Source organism: Delphinus delphis, chromosome 18 (genome assembly GCF_949987515.2).
Source record: "Delphinus delphis chromosome 18, mDelDel1.2, whole genome shotgun sequence".
NCBI classification, from domain to species: Eukaryota; Metazoa; Chordata; class Mammalia; order Artiodactyla; family Delphinidae; genus Delphinus; species Delphinus delphis.
In genome coordinates, this window is record NC_082700.1 from 60,829,484 (window position 1) to 60,851,910 (window position 22,427).

General features: G+C 37.5%; 1 protein-coding gene across 4 annotated transcripts in view; it reads left to right on the top strand.

The window, feature by feature from the left end:
• GPC5 (glypican 5) overlaps window positions 1-22,427 on the top strand; it is a 1,355,126-nt gene that overhangs the window by 299,517 nt on the left and 1,033,182 nt on the right. For all 4 annotated transcript variants that reach the window (XM_059996229.1, XM_059996231.1, XM_059996232.1 and 1 more), the window contains exon 5: window positions 6,924-7,049. In XM_059996229.1, coding sequence (XP_059852212.1) covers window positions 6,924-7,049 — 126 coding nt within the window. The remainder of the gene's footprint in view (window positions 1-6,923; window positions 7,050-22,427) is intronic.

The following is a 22,427-nucleotide window of genomic DNA, read 5'->3' on the forward strand; positions in this document are numbered from 1 at the left end:
CTATGTAACACTTGATAAATGTTTTAAAATTGAAACAAATGCCCACTAGATGAAGACCTAAGACTGAGAGGTATTACTTTTGAACATAGCTGTTTCCAGCAACGTCTCATGAAATGAAATGCAAAATCAAATGTAGATTGGAGCCATATGCTTAAGTGAAAACAGCTCTCTAGAAAATCAGCAAAGTTTGAAACACGCCGTTGTCACCCTTTAAACCATACGTATGAGAAACGTGTCAGCCTTATAAATTAAAAAGTAAAAATTGGCTTAGTGGGCTATTTTAATAAATTATGCTAGAGTTGCTATATCCAGGTTTTGGAATATTATACATCTGTATAAAAATAAGTAACTCCTAGATTTATTAACCTGAAAAGGGTTCATGATATATTGTCAAGTGAGAAGAGCCAATTGCATGTACGTGTATAGTTTGACCCTACTTTTGTAAAACCAAACCATCTCTGTCTCTGTCTGTCTGTTTTTGGTTATGTTAGGGTGCACATAGAAGAAACTGAAGAAAGCACCCCAGGCTGTTAACATTTGTTACTTCAGGAGGGAGGATGGAGAAACACTGTGGAGGGACAGATACGAACTTCATGTGCCTTTTAGTTATTTAACTGTTCACCAAAAGATATGTTACTTTTGTTATTAAAAATGATTAAAGTCATTATACCCCAATAAAGATGTTAAAAAAAATGATTAAAGTCAAATGATAATGGTAAAGCCAGTTGAAAGTGTCACTTGGTTTTAGAGTAGTAACTGGACATTCCTGTGTCAACCAGACTAGAAATGATTACTTCAGGGTGAATTGCATTTCCTTTCTTTTTCTTTTCTATCCTTTTTTTTTTTTTTTTTTGCCACGTGACAGATCAGGAGACTTTCTGGCACTGAAGGCCTCCAGGGCATGGGAAGCAAGGAAGCACTAACTATGTTGGTCCATGTTCCTCTCCAGTCAGTCGGCTCAGGGCAAGCAAGGCTGGAAGCTATGAATGAGCAATTGTGTTCCAGCCTTTTTCCTCTTTCCTGTGCTAGCACAGTGTGCAAAGCTGTTCATTAGCCAGAGATCAGAATTTTCTCCACTGCCTGCTTCCTGCACCAGATCTTTCAAATTGGTAAAGAGAGACAGATAAATCCTGTCTAAACATGTTACTTTCTAAGTGCAGATTTTGGCAGGAAGAACTGATGTATCTGTTTTCTATCTGTCTACCAGTCTACTACTGTGTTCTGTGAAAAGCGTGATTATTTCTGTAAAATTTTAAAAACAGAGAGAAATATTCTTTTCTATAAAGAGTCATTCAACTTTGGTTTGTCAAATATCCAATATCTGCCCGATACTGCAAAGTGATGGCATTTTTATTAATTAATGAAACAACGATGTCAAGGTCTGCATTAACTAAATGCTTGACTAAATAACTAACTTAGTCACTTCTCACAAGTCCTTCCACTTCTTTGGTTTTAACTTTCCTTAGTTATAAAATAAGAGGCTGCACATTAGTATCCTGTAGGAAGCTTTCAGAAAAACACAGGTCCCTGGTTCCTACCCCGAGCACAAAATCTGAATGTCTGAGGGAGGAATCTAGGCATTCAGTTTATGTTTCCTTGGTGATGATAGAGTGCATTTAGGACAGAGCACTACTGGATCAGATCATCTTTAAGGCTCTTTCTAACTTGTCTTTATAATGTAGTATACCTGTGATATATTAATTATAAAGGCTATCTTACACCACAGTGTGACTAAACGTTAATGTGTCACTACATGTTAACTTCAGCAACACATATGTATTGGGTTGGCCCAAAAGATCATTCGGTTTTTATGTGAGATCTTCTATATTCTCTCCATAAGAATATATATATATATATATAGTCTCTATATATGTTCTATATATAATATAGAATCTGCCTTCAACCTGTTTAGTAGAATCCGGCACAGCTTGTAGTCCTGCCCTTGAGATTCCTTCCATTTTCTAGGAAGGTCTTTCTGATATAGCTTCACAATCTAGGAGTGGGTCCCGTAATTTAAAGTTCCCCAAGTCAGCTGTGCTCTTTAAGGACTTTAAATTATCATTATCGTTTCTGAAAATTGTATTTCATTGTAGAAACGTCTAATTCTGGAAGTTGTTAAAAACTAACACCGCATCTGGGGCCAATTCAACAAGAATTTGTTAGGTGCCTGTGGGGTACCACACTGTGGTCCAGACCCTGGGGATATAAAGCAGACATGGCTCTTGTCTTTAGAGAATGCACCCTTTAATCAGGGAGGCAGATACACAGACAGCAAAATATAATACCAGATAACCAGGGCTATAAAACAGATGGCAAGTGTGGCGTGAGAAACGGATAGACCAACAGAAGCGTCACAGGCTGGTCAGGCAAGGAGTTAGGGAGGAGATGAGGACAAAGCTGGATTTTGAAGGATGGGTAGATGGTTGACAGGGAGAAGTGGGAGGGAAGGCCATTCTGGGGAGAAGAAAAGGTGGCATCTTAGAGATTTCTTAGGCAATAGGAGTGTGTGGTTTTGGCTGGGGTGTGAGACTGGAGGGAAGGGGGACTGTCAGGGCAACTAAGGGGCAAAGAGTAGAGAGATGACGAGCCACGGTAAGACATTTTACCTGAATGCTTAGGATTTTAAAGGAGGAAAGTGTTATGGCTGTTTTCTGGAGCGAATTCTGGTAAGAACTTGGGGCATGCATTGAAGGGAAGATGGGAGGGCAGACCTAGTCAGAGAAATCATTTGTTAGACTGTTGTAATCCCAAATGAGAAATTATAAATTTGCACGTGGCCCTGACATATAGGCTTTGAATAAATATTCTGGCAAAGCATGTTTTCCTCTTTACAAAATATTTTTGGAGTGTTACTCTTAATAATGTTTGATTTCTGTGTTCTTGAGCTGTCTTAAGACCAAGATGAGCAAACAACATGTACGTAACACAGCTCCTCAAGGTTAATTATCTGGAAGCTGTAACATCTTGAATTTATTTTTCTCCTAATTTTAACTGGAAATATTCTCATGACTGTAGAAAAATAAATGTATGTATAGAGTCACCCTTCGAGCAACTTGAATCATCCAAAGAATATAATGTTTTATTCGTTGTGACATTTCATGTACAACTGGAAAAGGAGGACCTGGTGCATTTTTTTTTTTAAAGTAGGCTGAGCATAAGCTGGGAACTGAAGTATGGATTCTTTTCTCATGATCAACATTCACTGGAGCTGTGGCTGCAGGTCAATGTTTTTAACCTCACTACGGCTTCTAGTTATTTGAGCCCTTCATTTCTTACCAATTCAACTATGATTATTATTTTTCTATATCCAGTATAGATCTCCTGGTCCTTCAACGCGACCACTTTTTTGCAACACTAGTCTTCATTCCTGTGACCTCAAAACTGCCACACACAGAATTATAGAGTTCCAAAGTACGTTCTCTGCTCAATTTCTATCCTTACAAATCGAACCTTATTTCAACATTCACGCGGACTTTCTTCCATTCTTTTAGTCTCAGGGAATTTGCTCCAAAGCTAACCACTCTGTTTTCCATAATCCTTCCCCTCTCTTCTTTTCAGAACTTATGATCCATCAGTTATTCATTTGTTTTTCTTAGCTTTGTATCAATTAAGAGAGACTAGGTTGTGACGTGGTAGCAAAACACCTCAACCTATCATTGGTTTAGAACCAAAAAAATTGTTTTGGTTCCCAACCAATGCCCATTTCAGACCAGCAGGGCTACTGCTCAAGTTGCGGTTCCTCTGGCTTTAAGCCTCAGAGTTAGAGAGCAGCTGCCATCTGAAACATTGCCTGCCATCAGGGGAGAGGGAAACAGAAGCTGGCAAAGCCACGTTGGTCCTTAAAGCTTAAGCCTGGAGGGAACAAACATCACTTCTGCGTACACGACTAGAACCCAGGGCAAGTCACAAAGACAAAGCTACCGTCAAAGTGTAGTTTACCTGATTGGGGAGGGGAAGACAATTAGAAGTCATCTTAAAACCTTTGCTTTACCTGTCAATTCTAGATTCCTAATGGTTTTCAAATCTATCATTTTCCTGACGTTGACTGGAAGGTTTTTTTCCCCATCCTCATATGTCTCGCTCTGGACTTGCTTATACTCCCCTAAGTGACCTCACTGCTTTTCTGTTTCCACAATACTGCGATGATGACGATGTCGCTTGCTTGCTGGAAAAATTAATGGCTCTCACCACCTGAATAAAACTGAAACATCTTATGATGATCAACCAGGCCGATTATAATCTGTCCTCGTCCTGCCTGTGACTGTGATTCCCATAAGCACACTCCTTACTAGCTAACCTAACTGTACGAGTCTCTGAATACACAATGTCCCTCTTTACCTTTGTTTATCCTGGATTTTTGTTGTTGTTGTTTGCTTCTTGGTTTGTGGTTTTTTTTTGCATGGAACACTGATATGTTATCTTATTTCCTGTTTCTTTCTTTGTCTTCAAATGTGACACTACTTATTAATACTGTATTATTATTGTGGATTTTCCCCAGAATGTGCATTCTTAGAAGGCAGGGACTGTTTTCTTTAGCTATGAATCCCTAGCGCCAACACAGATTTTGGCACTCCATAGTGTTTAGTATTTTGTGACAAATAATTGATAGCCGATGGTTTATGGAATGAGTGGAAATCTTCGAGGAGACTATCCTTTCAGAGAGAATGCAGGCAAAGGCCGGGAAGTAAGTTTGGAGGACAGCAAGCATCTCACTTTTGTGGAACCCGAAAGTGTGGTTTGGGTTGTTGCTGAAATTGAGATGAGAGGGTACCTTATGTAGCTTTCTAAGAAGTTTGGATTTCATGCTGTAGAGAATAGAGAGCCCTTGATGACTTTAAGCAAGTATGTGGCATAATCTGTGGACTACCAGATTTGAATTTCTATAGGTGGCTCTCATGGAGGATGGGAGGTGATGGTTAAAGGAACCGATGGGAGGTATGCTCTCCTGGTACAGTAATTCCCGAGAAAGATGATCAAGGCTTGACCTAAGGCAATGGCAGTAGCATTGGGAAAGGGAACTGAAAGAACGATGTGAACTTTCCCCCTTATGATCGATTGGTTGTGAAGGGAGAAATGAAACAAAGGCACCATTTACCAAGAGTGAAGTAGGAGGTTTTGGGGCCAAAAATTATCTATTCAGTTTTACATGATCAATTTGAAGGTCTCAACATTTGCAGCCATTTGTGCCAGGCCTCTTCATTTCTAAAAGGTTCTTTGATTCCAAACATGTGGTCATTTATAGTGAATAGAATTCAGGACAGGAGCCATACATCTTCCTGTTCATTAAACCCCACCTCTCTAAGAACCAGTCAATTTCATCAATTATGTTTTCATAGCTGCAGCATGAGAATTGATGTTTGTTCATGCATTCCAGTCAGTGGAACACAGCCATCAAGGAGAGACTTATTTTCTAGAAGAGGAAATCGATAAAATATAGATAAGCATTTAACTGTGCTAGTGAGAAAATAAAGCATCATCTTTTTTTTTTTTTGATTGAGCATGGGTTAGAGATTTGTGCTTCCTGCAACCATTTTATTATCACTTGTCTGGTCAAACTTTGCTAAAAATTTGATTAAATACTCACCGGCCACTTGCCATGGGAACTTCTGATCTTCTCTATGGTTGCAGATCTTACATATTTGAAAGTTATATTTATCCTTCCAACAGAGTAGTGGTTATTTACAACTCCAGCAGTTTCTACAGTTAGTTCTTTGAAAACCAATAAGAGAGAGAATTACAAGTTGAGATGGTTGAGCATCAGTGCTGTCAAAATTAGATTTAAGTTTTAAAAATTGTTTATTCCAGCTATAATTTATAGACACCCCTGCTCTTTAATTTCATTTTTAAAGAAATCATTTTAAAGGTATCAATGGAGAATGCAGTTTCATAATTGCTATATTTAAATTACTCATCCCACGAATTTCTGACGTTTGCTTTTCTGCCAACGTTTCCATCTCCTCTCCCTGCCTTTTAGTCCAGAGAGGGCATTTCCTCTGGATCAGGCTAGTGGCTTTTCTTTTCTTTTTCCCCAAAACAATTGTTTATGTTTAAAAGTTCAGAGCTAAAGTCTTAAGGACTTGGTCTTTTGACATGCTAAAACTCAAGTTCTTGAGACCTCAAAGCCTTGGTTTTAAAACTCCAAAGTCTTGGATTTCTAAATTGAAAAACTGCCTTTTTGTTGAATTTTCCCTTTCCATAATTGATGGTGAAAGGGGAAATATTGGGTTGGCCAAAAAGTTCGTTCAAGTTTTACAGGAAAAATCCAAACGATCTTTTTGGCCAACCCAATAGTATGAGAGGGAAAAAACTTAATAAATGTATTAAATATTACTCCCTCCAATAACTTTTATTTTCATGCTTCTGAAGTGTGTTACATACCTGGGTTCTCTCATATTTAGTAAAGACATATTATCTGATGTTCTTAGACCCCAAAGAGAAGACCCACATGGGAAAATCACCCAAGTCTACTAAACTTTTAATCAGTGAGCAATCAGTCAGCTTGTTATAAGCCTCTGACATTTCTATATGGAAAAGAAATTAGTTAATATCACTGTGGTTTAGATGCCAGTAGCTAGTGAGGGCTTTTAGGGAAGCTGAAGTGGTGTTTTGTGTGTGTGTGTGTGTGTGTGTGTGTGTGTGTGTGTGTGTGTGTATGTATGCATATACTATTCACAGCTTCTTGGACCTGGAGTTATATAAAGTTCATACCCAGTGAAAACTTCTATGTAAAGAATATATTTGAACACATTTTTAAAAAAATGTAGTTTTTGTCTTGTTAGAAAAGTATTGAAAATATATGAAAATAAGTAGAGAAAATTTTAAAAGTTACATTCTAAACATTATGCATAACAAATTATGCTATTCATATTGGCATTTATTATGGATTTTTGGGTTTAATTGTTTTCTTTGTTTTTTCCATTCAGAGAATTTATCAACAGCCTTCGACTGTACAGGACATTCTATGGAGGCCTGGCTGATCAACTTTGTGCTAATGAATTAGCGGCTGGTGACGGACTGCCATGCTGGAACGGAGAAGATATAGTAAAAAGGTATTTTATGTGTAGTGATCTGTGAAAACATAATGGCCACTTTCATCCTTGATTTCTTTTCCTAGTTCTTGAATGCATTACTTCTGTTTTAACTTTGCCACACAGGTTAGAGGATACATTAATTCCTTCTCTTTAGTTTGTCAAAAATAAGTTTGATTCTTTTTGACATTTTAGAAATATGATAGCATTCTGTGGTGTTCTGAAAGTTCTCTCATCTTTTCTATCTGTGGCTTACCCAACAATCCCACTTTTTCAGTGAAGTATTACTTCTAGCCAATCTGTCTTGTTTCTCAGATATCTTTTTTTTTTAACTTTATGAGTATTAGAAAGGAAATTCGGTGAAATGTGAATACCTGGGCAAAGATTTGTTATGTGGATATGTGTCACAGCAGCACTAATATGTTCATCCTACAGTTGTCTCTGAGTGCATGAGTGTGTGTGAGAGACAGAGGGAGAGAGGGAGAGGGAAACAGGGCTGGTACTTTTACGTATGTCTGTTTGAGGCATTGTTTATTTGTATGTTGTCAATTGTTCTCAAGCTCAGGAGTGGAATTTTTCACCTTTTTTTTCCTCACCATCTAGAATTTCTAGAGTTTATTTTCCTTCACTTCCTATAACTGGTTGTGCTCACAAGTAATTACCTGAGCTTGAAAAAGTCCTAGATTCTCCCTCTGTTACAATAGTGTTGGTCAGTACAATTGGCCGGGAATTAGTCCTTTGATTTTCCAATGCTGGTGATTACCATAGATTGTAGACCTGTGCTGTGCTTGGATTAGAATGTTTTAGTGTATTTTATTTTGAGCAATCTGCGAAAAGGTAAGGTGATAAACTTTCTGATTTATAAACACACCTACTCTGTATAAAGATAGGTAGTTTAGTTACCACTAGAATGATGAGTTCATTTAAAGTGTCCTTTAGCAAATTCAATTTACTATGATAAACATATACTGTAATTAATATTAATATAAATTTATGTAGTAAAATCTGTTTATTGCTGTGTGATCATATTCATTATAGTTAAAGGTTGCATTCCTGATATATTAAATGATTACTTGTAGTTTACATCCAGATATCTCATAGGGAATCTTTGATTTCACAGAAAATAGTTATTGAAGGCAGGAACTATACTTAAATTTAAATAAAAAATTCGGCTGACATGGCTAGTGTTCTTTTTCCATTATGCCCCTTGGATGGCTTAATGTATTCTTACATATGTTTGTCCTGCCTTTACTGAGAGCAGTCATAGCATGCATAGTATTTTGAATTCTTACAGTATTCATGTTAATAAGATTTCTGCCCCTTAGACCTAGTAATTAAATTCTACTTTGACTTATACTTTCTCTTTTCACATTGTTCAAACTGGAATTGAACATTTTTGTGTATTAACCATTTTTCTACAAGGGCTAATGAGAATTGCATGATTAATGAACAGTTTAGTATAGAATATAAATATATTTAATATATCACATTACATTATACATTTGATTCTAGAACTGCAGGAACCTTAGTTTCAATTTGTCCCATTCCTCTCTATTTGGTCTGAGGTTTGTATAATGGGAAATACTGTTGGAGAAATCAATGATTTGGGAAAACTTTTTAGAAGGAGAGTATTTTCAACTCAAAAATATATTTTCTTCTACATGATACATATTTTAAGACCTCATTCATGGTTTATGAATAAAGAAAGTTCATCTTTAGCAAGAACCCTCCTTGGGAAGTGTCCACATATCTGGTAAAGAAAGTGAGCAATTCTCATTATTCTCACTTGCTTCCAGCTCCTGTCTTCCCTTTTCTATACCACCCAGCCTCCTGTTTGTCAGCTGCTTCTAAGGGCCCTATGTGACTTCACTCTCCTGTGAATACCTTCCGCTTTGCTTAATTTTTTCTCAAACAGCCCTTCTAGCTCATCACCTTAGCTGACATTTTCCCTTTTTTTGAGGGTGTTTTTTTCCCCCTCTTTTGTCCCTATCTCATGGGTCACTAACCTACTCCCTTGCTTCTCTGGGCCAGCAGATGAACCTCACACACTGGCTCCCTACTACCATCTCTAGGCTACTTCCCAAATGAACATTTTTAGCCCTAATTACTTTCTAGCACTCAGCTGAGGTTTCACAAGAATCATCTCATTGAACTTTCCCAAAACTTTATTCCCTAATGCTTCAGAGTAAGCTGATGGCGTATATCTTTCTTCAGATATCTTTCTATATCTGGAAAGACACTTCTGTTTGATCTTGAGAAAACTCTCATGTGTACTTTGACATTTTTTAAAATATAATTTAAATTGTAATTTCATTCATGGCTCAGCCAGTTCTTGAAATAAATTTAGAACAGGATTTTTTTTTCAATGCAAAGTCAATGCTGAAATATAAATATCCATCATATCTAGTTAATGGAGCATGGTATATTGACAATGGAATATTACATGGCAGTCACAAATGATGCATATTTATATCTGCTAAAGTGGAATAATTCCAAGTAAAAATAGGTACAGACAGAGAACAAATGTATGGATATCAAGGGGGGGTGGGATGAATTGGGAGATTGGGATTGACATATATACACTACTATGTATAAAATAGATAACTAATGAGAACCTACTGTATAGCACAAGGAACTCTGCTCGGTGCTCTGTGGTGACCTAAATGGGAAGGAAATCCCAAAAAAGAGGGGATATATGTCTATGCATGGCTGATTCACTTTGCGGTATGGCAGAAACTGATACAGCAGTGTAAAGCAGCTATACTCCAATAAAAAAGTTAAAAGTCGGATATTAAATTCTTTTTAGATGTTGGGGGTAGGAGTTTATTAATTTTATTTATTTATTTTTGCTGTGTTGGGTCTTCGTTTCTGTGCGAGGGCTTTCTCTAGTTGTGGCAAGCGGGGGCCACTCTTCATCACGGTGTGCGGGCCTCTCGCTATCGCGACCTCTCTTGTTGCGGAGCACAGGCTCCAGACGCGCAGGCTCAGTAGTTGTGGCTCACGGGCCGAGTTGCTCCGCGGCATACGGGATCCTCCCAGGCCAGGGCTCGAACCCGTGTCCCCTGCATTAGCAGGCAGATTCTCAACCACTGCGCCACCAGAGAAGCCCGGATATTAAATATTTTATCAACAGATTTGCATAAATAAAAGTACTGACATTCATTCCTCATAGAATATTTCTGGATAGTTAACATGAAAACTGCTAATATATTTAAAATACTGGGGAGGCTTTATATTTCCATTGTATTTATATTTAATGGAAACAGATGTTATAGTGATGTTAGAATTATGAGCCATTATTGCTTTTTTCTTTTTATAATTCTTTTTTGAAATAAAAGCACTATTTTTACATTTCATTTCTAACCAAATTGGATTTTTGTAGCAATTCTGTGATATAATTTTTTCAAAGCATTAATGGATATGTTTCAAAAATTCAGTAGTTCAGTAATCTAAGATGGCTCCGATGTAAAGGCAAGTTCTAATGAACGTTACAATCCCGAACTATTAGCTGCTTTTTCCTTGCGAATAAACAAGAGTATAGCAGCGATCAGTGTGTGAAAATGCTAAGATCCCCATATAGAATATTCATTTCAGAGACCTGCAGTTGGTTGAGATAAATAATGCCTTCAAATTTTGAAGAAATGAATATCAAGTGAATTTGTACCACATGTGGGGATCATAGGGTTTTTTTCCTTTCTTGTGCTGGGTTATAATACTCATCAAGTTCATTCTAGAGAAATTATGCCAAAAACATCAATAGGATAAATTTGTGGCCAAGATTGAGCATATCATTCATTGTTAAGAGCGAAGTGATTATTTTGGCAAAATTTCTTCTCCTGGAGGCATTTTTTAGGAGATGATTGGTCAGATTATTTATGTGCACAGACATGCTGCCTCAAAGAACAGGAGAACCATACAAATTGTTTCAGAATTATGACAGGCCTACAAACTGGGTCAAATCACCTTTGTGCTCATCAAAAGAGGTGGAATTCCTCTGTGGTTGTAAATGAAACATCTCAAATAGTTGTAGCATATTAATTATGAAACAAAATCTATTTTAATTCAAATGATTTTAAAGAGTACATGCATACCATAAACACTGTCACGACACCGAGGTCCACAGTTCAGATGATTTCTGATTAACGATGAAAATTTACTACTGAAATCCACATAGTCTCTAACTCTTAAAGTCCCTCTTATCTACCCTTCCTCTCTCTTCATCGCGAAACAAACTTGTTCTCTGAAAGGCCTGCCAGTGCTTACTCTGTTCTCAGTTCCTGGTGATTGCAAATTGATTGTTTGATGGCTTGCGCTTGTCTTTCTGAGTACTGAAGTTCAGGTGACAGCTACTTAATTACCAGGGCTTCCTTTTCCCTTTTGATTAATAGACAGATAATCCAGTAACTCTCCCTCCATCTCCAGGAATTTGTAACTTCCGCAACAACCCTTAAACTAGCCAATAGCTGTTAAATATCCCCGTAAAATTAATAATCCACGTGATTTCCACTTCATCTTATGTAGTTAATGTTCTTTAATGCTTCTTTCCTATCCCAGTGTTTTCTTTTTAAACTCTTACGATAAGGTGCCCCTTTTCAACATATTAGAATCAAATTTTTAAAAAATAGATAAAAATATAAAACCTTAAAAATCTGAGATTTTATACTTATCTATTATCAGTTTTCTTTCCACCCAGACAATGACATTTTTTCTGGCCATAACTTTTTTTTACCTCACTTTTTTTTTCTCCTTTACCCATTATTTATCTGGAAAGACACTTCATCTTCAAATTTTCTTTTTCTTCCTGACCTTCCTACGTATATTTTTTTTAAACACCTGGCTTAGTTTTCAAATGTCACGGACTCCATTTTAAACCCAGCCAGGTCTCAGGATTGCTCTGAATTTTATTACTGTAACAACTGCTTGTTTTTCCTATGTTGCTTATGCAAAGGCAGTATGTTCTTCATGACTTAAACACCAGTCTGTTTTCTATTTCTTTTTCCCCTCTCAATTTCTACCTCTGCAATCAGGTTTATAACACTGAATTAAACCTTTGTAATAATCATCAATGTTATCATACCTATGGCCTGTCTTACTTGGTTCAGAATTGGAGGTCACTTAAAAGGGGTGACTACACGGCGTCCCCACTCCTACCCCATTGCGACAATCTGCCATGGACCTTGATATTTCCACTATTAATGGAATATTTTCAACTAAATCATTTTCTCCATACAACTGCGTATACAGTTTTGCCAAACTCCCACTTTTATCTTGGGTGCTAGTGGAATGAATTCCCTCATTTGTGTTTTATTGTAACCTCTAACTCCACCATGACACTTTGAATACTTTTTTGCATTTATATGTCATATATCTTCCTGTCTACTGAAATTTATTTTATAACACAGCTTCTATATCTGAGAGGCTAAGAGCAATGTCCTTGAACACCTATCAATAATTTTTTCAAGATAACAGGACTGCGAGGAAAAGGAATTTTTCTAAGTGTTAGTGAGAACTAAGTTATGGCGATTTGGGGATGTGGCTTGGTGATAACATTTTGGTGGGTAATATATGGTTCCAAAATGAAATGGAGTGTTGGAAAAATGAGAAGAAGAGAGATGAATCATGAAAGTTTCTACCTATGTCTGACTCTGGATACTGATTTTTTTTTTTCTAACCTTAAGATCATGCCTGTCCCATTGTGTGTACTTCCATAGACATTTGGTGGAACCAGAGTCTAAAGAACTCTAAGAACCTCCTGTCTTAGAGACATATTAGGTCTGATTGTCTCTATCATAAATGAGGCATCTGGGTTGGGGGTGGGGAAAAGTGCCAAGCTCTGCCCCAGGTCAAAAGCTGAGTCTGCTATCTTCAGCATGGGAAGAACTGAAACATTTTTGCTCTTTTGTGGCAGAAATACAAAGTGTGGTTTTAGATATATTATGAGACAGTCGAATTCCTCACGTTGTAGAATACACAGTCTAGGTCCAATGGGACGAGTATCAGTATGACTGATGTATTAGGTTCTGAATGAGCATAACATGTGTAGAGTTCTTGGCTGTGTACCATCTTTCTGCCTTACTGTAGTATACTTGCTTGGCAGATAATTTTTATTTAAAAGATAGTGTCTAAAATAGTTATCCCATAGTTTGGTTCTGTAGAGAATAAAAGAAGGTAGCAAAGGGATGCACATTTTATCAACCTTTCTCCAAGTTCTGACATTTCTAACTAGTACTACAGCCTAGGAAAATACCCATTCTTCTCAGGTCAATATACACATTTTGTTATTTTCTAAGAAATGCTCCGTTAATTTGGCAATAATTGCATGGTGTCTCATCTTCTGAACCGAGACGTTTCTTTTGAATCTTTCTTTACTGGTTTATTTCCTTCGTAGTCAGTTGTCTCCTGTTAAGCAGTACAATCATTACATTTAGGCAGCTGGACTCAAAGGTGAAAGGAGAAACTTTCACTAAGCCCACTCTGAAGGCTGCTTTTCCCTGTCTCTAGAAGGAAATCACAGCCAGTTCTCAGAATTTTTTTGGTCAAATGTCTGAAGGGTCTTTTATTGTCATTAGTTCCATAAACAGTCTAAATTCAGTAATCAAATTCAGCCCGAAGAAAGTCTAAATTCAGTAAAAAGGTCCAGGCTGACTTGATACGCAAAACTTCATTTAAAGTGGCCATTTCTCTGCATTGCCATGAGGTACTGCTCCAGTCTCAGGGGCACCTGTAGTGGGGGGTGAACCACTTCAGGTCCACGTGCCAACCTTGACTTCTTGTCCTCCAGCCAATATTTCTGACTCCTGCATGTTTGGAGCTGGCAGGACAATGGGGCAGCAGTGAGAGAGAAGGGGTGAGAGAAAGGAACATTCTTTTTGGCTGATAATTTTGTATCTTTCATCGATGATTGTTAACTTGGTGGCTTTTAAGACTGATGTTCTAGGGCATCTGTGTGCTCAAGACAATGCCTCTTCTAATCTTTTCCATCTGGCTTCCTTCTGCTGAGATCTTCTGGTTGGGTTCTTTTCTCCTGCATGGTCCACTCTAGACCACAGAAACTTTGCTTCTCTCTCCTGCTTTTGGTGGAAGAACAGCCTGTATTCAGTGGAGCTGCCTCTCTTTACTCTGCTGCAGGGCAGGCAACTTCTGCTACAGGCATGGGCTGCCACAGCAGTCCAAGTTTCTTCAAAGAAATTCTCTCCTTTGGCCTCTTCAACTTCAATCCTTCAATACAATTAAGATGGATGCCAAGATGAAGGACTCAAAACCAGTTTTCAGCCATCTGCTTTTTATGTCTAGCACCTCCGTTTGGAACACTCTCTATTGTCTTGTTCTCAGCTGAAACGGTAACAGAATGGATGTAAAATACATCCTTTTACATGTATTTGGGACTGGTGGGAAGGAGACAGAAAACTAGATTCCATGTTCAATACTGCAGTTGACCTTGAATGGGATACAAAGGTAAGACTTTGTCCCCACCTCAGGGACTTAGATTCCAAACACAGTAGAGCACATGTTCACAATATGAACACAGTAAGACAGATACTGTGAAACAAGAGAGACACACAAAAAAATCCCACAGACTTTCAAATAAGGAGGAAATCTCATTTGTTTAAGGAGATTTGAAAACTATTTAACAAAAGAGGTAATATATGATATGGATCTCCATTCATTTCAAATAAATTCTCTGAAATATATATGGATGAGATGAGATAAGATGATGTCTGGAATTTGCTTTAAAATAATTCAGTGAATGGGGGGAAGAGGGTAATACTATATGTGAAACAAGGTTTTCTGTGTGTGGATAGTCATGGAAGGTGTATTGTGGGTTCAGGGTGTTCTTTGTATTTTTGAAAATTTTATAATAAAACATAATAAATAAAAAGGCATAATAAAAATTATGTTAAGGGTCTATTCTGTCACATATGCTGCTCTGAATGATGGGGATACAGTGATGGACAAGACAGACATGAGCCGTTTCTTACCAGATTCAGATAAAGAGGAGATGAACACTGTTCAAAGGATTACAAGTATGAATGGTTTACAAAATCTTTAAGGTTGGATGGAATTTTAATCAGCTGACCTGGAGGCAAGAAACAGAATGGGAGCAAATGCATTTTTGAATGAAGTGCTCCAAGTTTGGTGACCTCTTAAACAGCATTATTTCCATTTGTGTGTAACCTTTCAGATTTTCTCTTCTCCTTCTCAGCACTCTTTCTTTTGGGCTTCATGGGCATGTCCTGACTACGTAGTATGAAACTTTTGCTTGTTCATTATAATGTAGCCACTTATTCAGAAAGCCAGTAAAAGCTCAGAGGTTAGGACCATAGTCTGAAGAGCCAGGCTGCTAAGGTTCTTAGTAAAGATTAGCCACCGTAGCTCTGATTTCAGGCACATTTATTAACTTCTAATTGCATCAGTTTTCTTATCTTTAAAAGGTGGCTGAAAATAATACCTATCTCATATTTGAGAATTAAATAAGTTATTAACATCAACCATTTAGAATACTGGCTATCACCTAGTAAACATTCAAAAACGATTCAATCTTCTTATTGAGCAGTTTAATCCTTTACTTCAGTAAGAATGAAACACTATTGTATTAAGCTTCTCTCTTCATTGGAGGTTTTCTATCATGGATCAGAAAACTTCCATTTGGAAAACAGACATGTGAAGGTTGGTTTATGAGTCAGTAAAAATTAGTATCAGGGATTTTGGATTGGAAGTAGGAGATAGTGCCTTATGAATAGTTGAAAGAATTATTTCATTGAGGATAGAAGTAGAGAAAATGTATCTTAATAGGCAGTTTATCAAATGCTCCAGTTTTTGGAGAATTTGGAGAGTTGTGGTCTGTCTTGTACCCATGCAATACATCAGTTTTCTCAAGGAAGAACTAAAAGTTAAGATACAAAGAAAAAACATAAAGATAAATGAAAAATATTTTACTCCCAAGCAGTAGTTTGGGAACAGTCAATCACTGTCTTAGAGTTGATCATAATGAACTACCCGTTGACTGGAAATAAATGTCTGGAGCCATGCTAACTATCAGTACACCATACAACAGATTGTTTCGGTGACATGATAGTTTTAAGACTGCTACACTTAAGAGTCATTTCTCTTCATCCATTGAGTTCCCGAAGGAAATACATATCATAAATAGAATCACTAAAACAAAATGAGGTTGAACATCAGTCATCATCGTGTGTCTAACTGCTCAGTTTCCTGCCAGACTGACAGGGTACAAGGAAGCTATTTTTAACTTGTTACTTGCTTCCATCAGAGATTGTGTGTAGAGAAAGACGAAAAAAATAAGAGACAGCAAGATAAAAGTTCACTGAAGTGGAAACCTAGAGGACCTTTTCCCATCTGTTTGGCACAGAAGTTGTTATCTCTTTAGGGATACAGATTTCATCACAGTTCCGTAGACTTGTGATATGGACTTGTTCCATAGACTTGTTCCACAGGTTGTGTTATGGCAAAGCAGCAGCAGCCCTCAAGGGCTCCGGGAAGTTTATTCTTACCTTAGCCTGAGGGGTTCCTTACTTTTTCCTTCATTTTCATATTGAACTTAGAAGTGAAAGACTCTTCCCTTTTTAGTAAAATAGCTGTAAGTTTGCTTATCTATAAAGATGGCGCATATTTGTGTTTCTTAGTCTGGTTCCTACACTTCCATATCAGAGGATATAAATTCATCAGTGAATGATTTATTATATTTTATTTTATTTTTTATTTATTTATTTTTTTGCGGTACGCGGGCCTCTCACTGTCGTGGCCTCTCCCGTTGCGGAGCACAGGTTCCGGACGCGCAGGCTCAGTGGCCATGGCTCACGGGCCCAGCCGCTCCGCAATATGTGGGATCCTCCCAGGCTGGGGCACGAACCCGTGTCCCCTGCATCGGCAGGCAGACTCTCATCCGCTGCGCCACCAGGGAGGCCCTGATTTATTATATTTTAGAATAAAATGCCAGAAGAGACGAAAGAGAACAGTCACTGATTTACGATGCTTTCTTCTTCAAATAGAGTCTAGTTTAGTCTCATTTATTTTATGAGAACAGCCCATTGGTTATCAGCACATTTTCTTGACCAACCATCAGGATGCTTATGTGCTGACGCATTCCTCAAAACAAATGAGTTCCCGAAATCGGATTTGAAATTACTTGCACGTTAATGAATGTAACATTTGAAGGTTATTGACCTATATGTTTTGACTGGCATGATTACTATAATTATGTATTTCATTGTTCTGAAGATTTCATTTTCTCATGACTATACTGAAATGAGGGAATGTTTTAATTTTTTTTTCTCCTGGGAAATAAATGAATGCAAATTATTTTTTGAGTATTTTTTTTGGCATAATCCACTTTCAAAGCTCTATCTTTAATCATTTTTGTATGTAATGGAGCCACAAAGAGTCCAAGTTATAAATCTTTAGGGTATTGAATGAGAAACCCGAGTCTTAGAATCATGAAGGAAATGAGTCTCAAGTTTGGAAAGCAGCCTAAAAGCCAGTTCATCCGATACAGTACAGAACTCTGAACAATGGTTATGAGAAGGGAAAAACCAGTAAGAAAATTTTGCTCTCTATACACTTTCAGGATAGTGCTTAAATGTTTCATAACATTTCTATATAAAGAATGGTATTTTCATTTTAAGAAATGCCATTTAATTCTTGAGTTCCCTCTATCAGCCTCAGCCAGCTTGTACCTAAATTGGTACAAAGCTGCTCATTTCTTTTGCCTCATTCTATGCAGTTCTGACAGCAAGAAAGCCCTCCTAATAAAGTGAAGACCCTTTGCTAGCCAGGAAGGCATTAATATATGATGTGTGATGATATGAACATTTTCATATACATTTTACATACATTAAATATGAAATGACAATTAATTATGGATATGGATGAAATAGTGGTCCTTTTCTAGATTATTCTAAACAGGACCTAGGCATTTTTAGGGATATTGAATCAGTAAATCAACATTCTAGAGTAATATATTTAAATTATTTTGTATCAAACAAAATGAATGTCTTCTTTTAGTGAGCATGGAATATTTAAGTAGCATTGCAAAGTAGTAAAACATGTATGGCACTGTTGGTTTGGAATTGAGTCTTTGCCATCTAATTTGAAGTCATGCTTCTCAATTTTCCATATATGTTTCTTCAGAGGTAAGTGGTGATGCTCTGTGGGGTAGAAAGAGGCACAGTATAAACATAAAACCTGCAGTGAGAGGGCTTCCTACGTGATAAATATATAGTAATGTATTTGATGTGTTAGGGTTTCCAGAGAAACAGAACCAATAGTATCTATCTACCTATCATCATCTGTCTTCTATATGTAGAAAGAGGTTTTCAGGAATTGGCTCATGGGTTTGTCGGGGCTGGCAAACCTGAGATCTGCAGGGCAGCTGGCAGGCTGGAAATTCTGTTGAAAGTCAACAGTCTTCAACAGTTACAGTCTTGAATCGAAAGACAATCTGGGGGTTGAATTCTTCCTTTTCTGGGAACGTCTGCCTTTTCTCTTATGACCTTCAACTTGATTGGATGAGGCCCACCCACATCATGTAGGTAGTCTGCTTCACTCAGAATCTATTGTTTTGTTTGTTTGTTTGTTTGTTTTTTGCGGTACGCGGCCTCTCACTGTTGTGGCTTCTCCCGTTGCGTTGCGGAGCACAGGCTCCGGACGCGCAGGCTCAGCAGCCATGGCTCACGGGCCCAGCCGCTCTGCGGCATGTGGGATCTTCCCGGACCGGGGCATGAACCCGTGTCCCCTGCATCAGCAGGCGGACTCTCAACCACTGCGCCACCAGGGAAGCCCTGTTTGTTTGTTTTTTTAATTGGAATATAGTTGATTTTCAATGTGATGTTAGTTTCTGCTGTACAGCAAAGTGAATCAGTTATACATATACATAAATCCACTCTTTTTAAGATACTTTTCCCATATAGGTCATTACAGAGTATTGAGTAGAGTGCCCTGTGCTATACACCAGGTTCTTATTAGTTATCTATTCTATATATAGTAGTGTGTATTGTCATACTAAGTGAAGTAAATAAGTCAGACAAATATCATATGATATCACTTATATGTGGAATCTAAAAAAACGGTACAAATGAACTTACAACACAGAAACAGAGTCACAGATAGAAAACAAACTTATGGTTACCAGGAGGAAAGGAGGGGTAGGGGGAGAGATAAACTGGGAGATTGGGATTGACATAAACAGAATCTACTGTTCTAAATGTTAATCACGTCTAAAAAATACCTTCACAGCAATATCTACATGAGTCTTTGGCAAAACTATTGGGTGTTGTGGCCTAGCCGTGCTGGCACGTAAAATTAAGCATCACAGGTAGTGATCTAGGTGATGGCTGAGATGGCAAGTTGGTGCTCTCCTGGAGCTGTTCTAAAGATGGTGTGTTTTAGATTAAGTCTCCAGGGAAAACCTCTCTGGAGAAGTCACATTTAAGCTGAAAATGTGGGAAGATCTGATTTTTCCAAGTAGAGAGAACATCATGCCTCATGTGTCTGAGGAACAGAAGGGAAGTCAGCATGGGTGCAGCGTAGTGAGGCAAGTTAATGCAGGAGGATTGTCTGGAATGAGATTGTAGATGGGCAAGTGTCAGATTGCATGGGCCAGAGAAGAAGTTTGGATTTTATTCTAGGTGCATGGAGAAGTCACTGGAGGCATCGAGCCAGGACTGATACAATCTGGATGCTTCTTGGAGAGTAATTTTGAATTTAAAGTTGGAGAGAAACCAAAGAGAAACTTACCATTCCGTACTGGCTGATGTGTGTGTTATGAGAGAGAGGGAATGAAAAAGAGAAAGAAACTGATCATGTGCCTCTAAAGAATAAAACATTATAATTCACAGTTAATGAAAATCTGTCACACTTGTTTTATCTGGGAGATTTGTCTTCTTTGCAGAGCAATACATACTGTAAGCAAACTACAAGTATGTAACCACACTGAGGATAAAACATGCACAATCTATATCACAGAGGGACTTGTCCCCGCTGAATATAGTTCTTCCTCATATGAGTTAAAAAAACACTGAACATCTAATAGAAAATTGCATCAGTAAACAGTTTACAGAAATTTATCAGGTTTTTAAACATATGAAAAGAATAACCTCTACCATGCAAGTTAAAGAATTTCCAACACAAATTAAATTAAACTAAATTAAATTAAAAAACAAATTATTTTTCTCAGTTATTATAGTGATAAAGATCATTAAATTTTATAATTCACAGCATTGACCAAAATGTGAAGAAAAAGGTATTTAAATACCTCAATAGAAGGAGCAATTATTTCTGTCTTCTGTGTCTTTGAAGGACAACTGGACAACACATATCAATATTTCAAATGCATGTGACCTATGGAGCAGCTGTTTCACATGTAGGAATTTATCTTCAGACATACCAACATATATAAACAATAGAGATTGTATTGTACATAGCTTATGGTTGTATAAGGGAAACCAAAATGCCCATTAATAGGAAAATAATGAGTTGTTATGGTGTATTAAAAATGGAATATAGCTTTTCAATTTTTAAGAAGAAAGACGTGGTTGTACATGTAGTTATATGGACGTACCTGCAGAAGAGAACTGGAGGACATGTATAGGAAGGAAAGAATGATTGCTTATCATTCTGTGTGCTTTTATAACTTACCATGTGCTTTCAGTCCTTTTCCCCCAAAAATGAAAATAAATTTATTCATATAAATATTAAAGGAAAATTTTCATATATTTTTCTGACATATAAAAAGATACCTTGCTGAGGAAGAATATCTTGGAACGCCCATACATTTCAAATAAAATACAAGTGAATCATCAAATAAATTAAAAACAAATAAAGGTTTCTTAAATAGTCTTTCAGTGTAAGGTTTAGAATTATTTGAGATAGGAATTTTATAAAACAGAAAATGGTAACTGCTGCCCTGAACGTCAGACTGGTGGTTTGGAGACCATAGAGTGGTAGGGAACTGATTAGAACACCCTGAACACTGCTTTCCCAACTGAGTAGAACCCAAACCCAGCCTGGCTCTCACTCTGCCCCCTGGATGACGAGGTGTGGTATAGACTGAAGGTTTGTGTCCACCCACACCCCCCAAATTCGTATATTGGAACCTAACCTCCAGTGTGATGATATTAGGAGGTGGGGCCTCTGGGAGGTGATAAGGTCATGAGGCGGAGCCCTAATGAATAGAATTAGTGCCATTGTAAAAGAGACCCCACAGAGCTCACTCACTCCTTCCCGCATGTGAGGACCCAGGGAAAAGACAGCCATTTATAAATGAGGATTGAGGCCCTCACCACTGTACCTTGATCTTGGACTAGCCAGCCTCCAGAACTGTGGGGAATGTGTTGGTTGTTTATAAGCCGCCAGTTCATGGTGTTTCTGTTACAGTGGCCTAAGTGGACTGAGTAGGGTGGATTGGAATAAGGAGAGAACTTGGTCATTGGTAGTGAAGGTTTTTCTTGCCTGTTTATTTTACTACAGTTCCTGTACATCCATATCAGAGCAAATAAGTTTATCAGGGGGTGATTTCTTATATTTTGAAATAAAATACAAGAGAGATGTGTCATAATCATACTGGAAATTCATGTATGGAGAGCATGTGAGTGGTATAAAAAGTTAATTCCAGGTATTAATATAATCATAACTTTTAATCTGTTTCTTTATATTAAAACCATACATTCAGGTATGCTATCATCCAATACATAGTTGATTATACATTTGCTTTTATTTTTCTGAAATTTATATATTGGTTTGCCTTATTTTTATTTTCATCTAAGCACTCTACTTTTCACTTAAAATATATGTATTTTGAATTTCATCTAATTAATTAGTCAGGAAGAAAGTTTTTTTTTTTTATGACACCTAACCTATTAGTGAGGAAGAAAGATGTTTATTTAAGAGAAATACTAATTATATTACATAAAGATGTCACCTTTAAGGTGTAGGGATACATAGTTAAGGAGAAATGCAGTGTAATGTTCCCTGAAAATACATGAAAGAACTTATGCCATTGAGATATATATTTTTTATGTTCCAAACTTTTAGTACAGTCACTGTTCCTAAAGTGTGGTTCCCAAATTTTCAGGCCTCCACCCCAGGCCTCTACTGAACAAGAAACCCTGGGGCTGGGGCCCCAGAATCTATGCTCTCCCAATGATTCTGATGCACAATCAAGTATGAAAACCACTGCCTTAGGGCATTACATTTTTTTTTAAGATTTATTTATTAATTATTTATTTATTTTATTATTTATTTTTGGCTGCGTCGGGTCTTAGTTGTGGCACGGGGTCTTCTCTCTAGTTGTGGCGCGCAGGCTTCAGGGCTCATGGGCTCTGTAGTTGTGCGCGCGGGTTCTAGAGCATGTGGGCTCTGTAGTGTGTGGCACGCAGGCTCTCT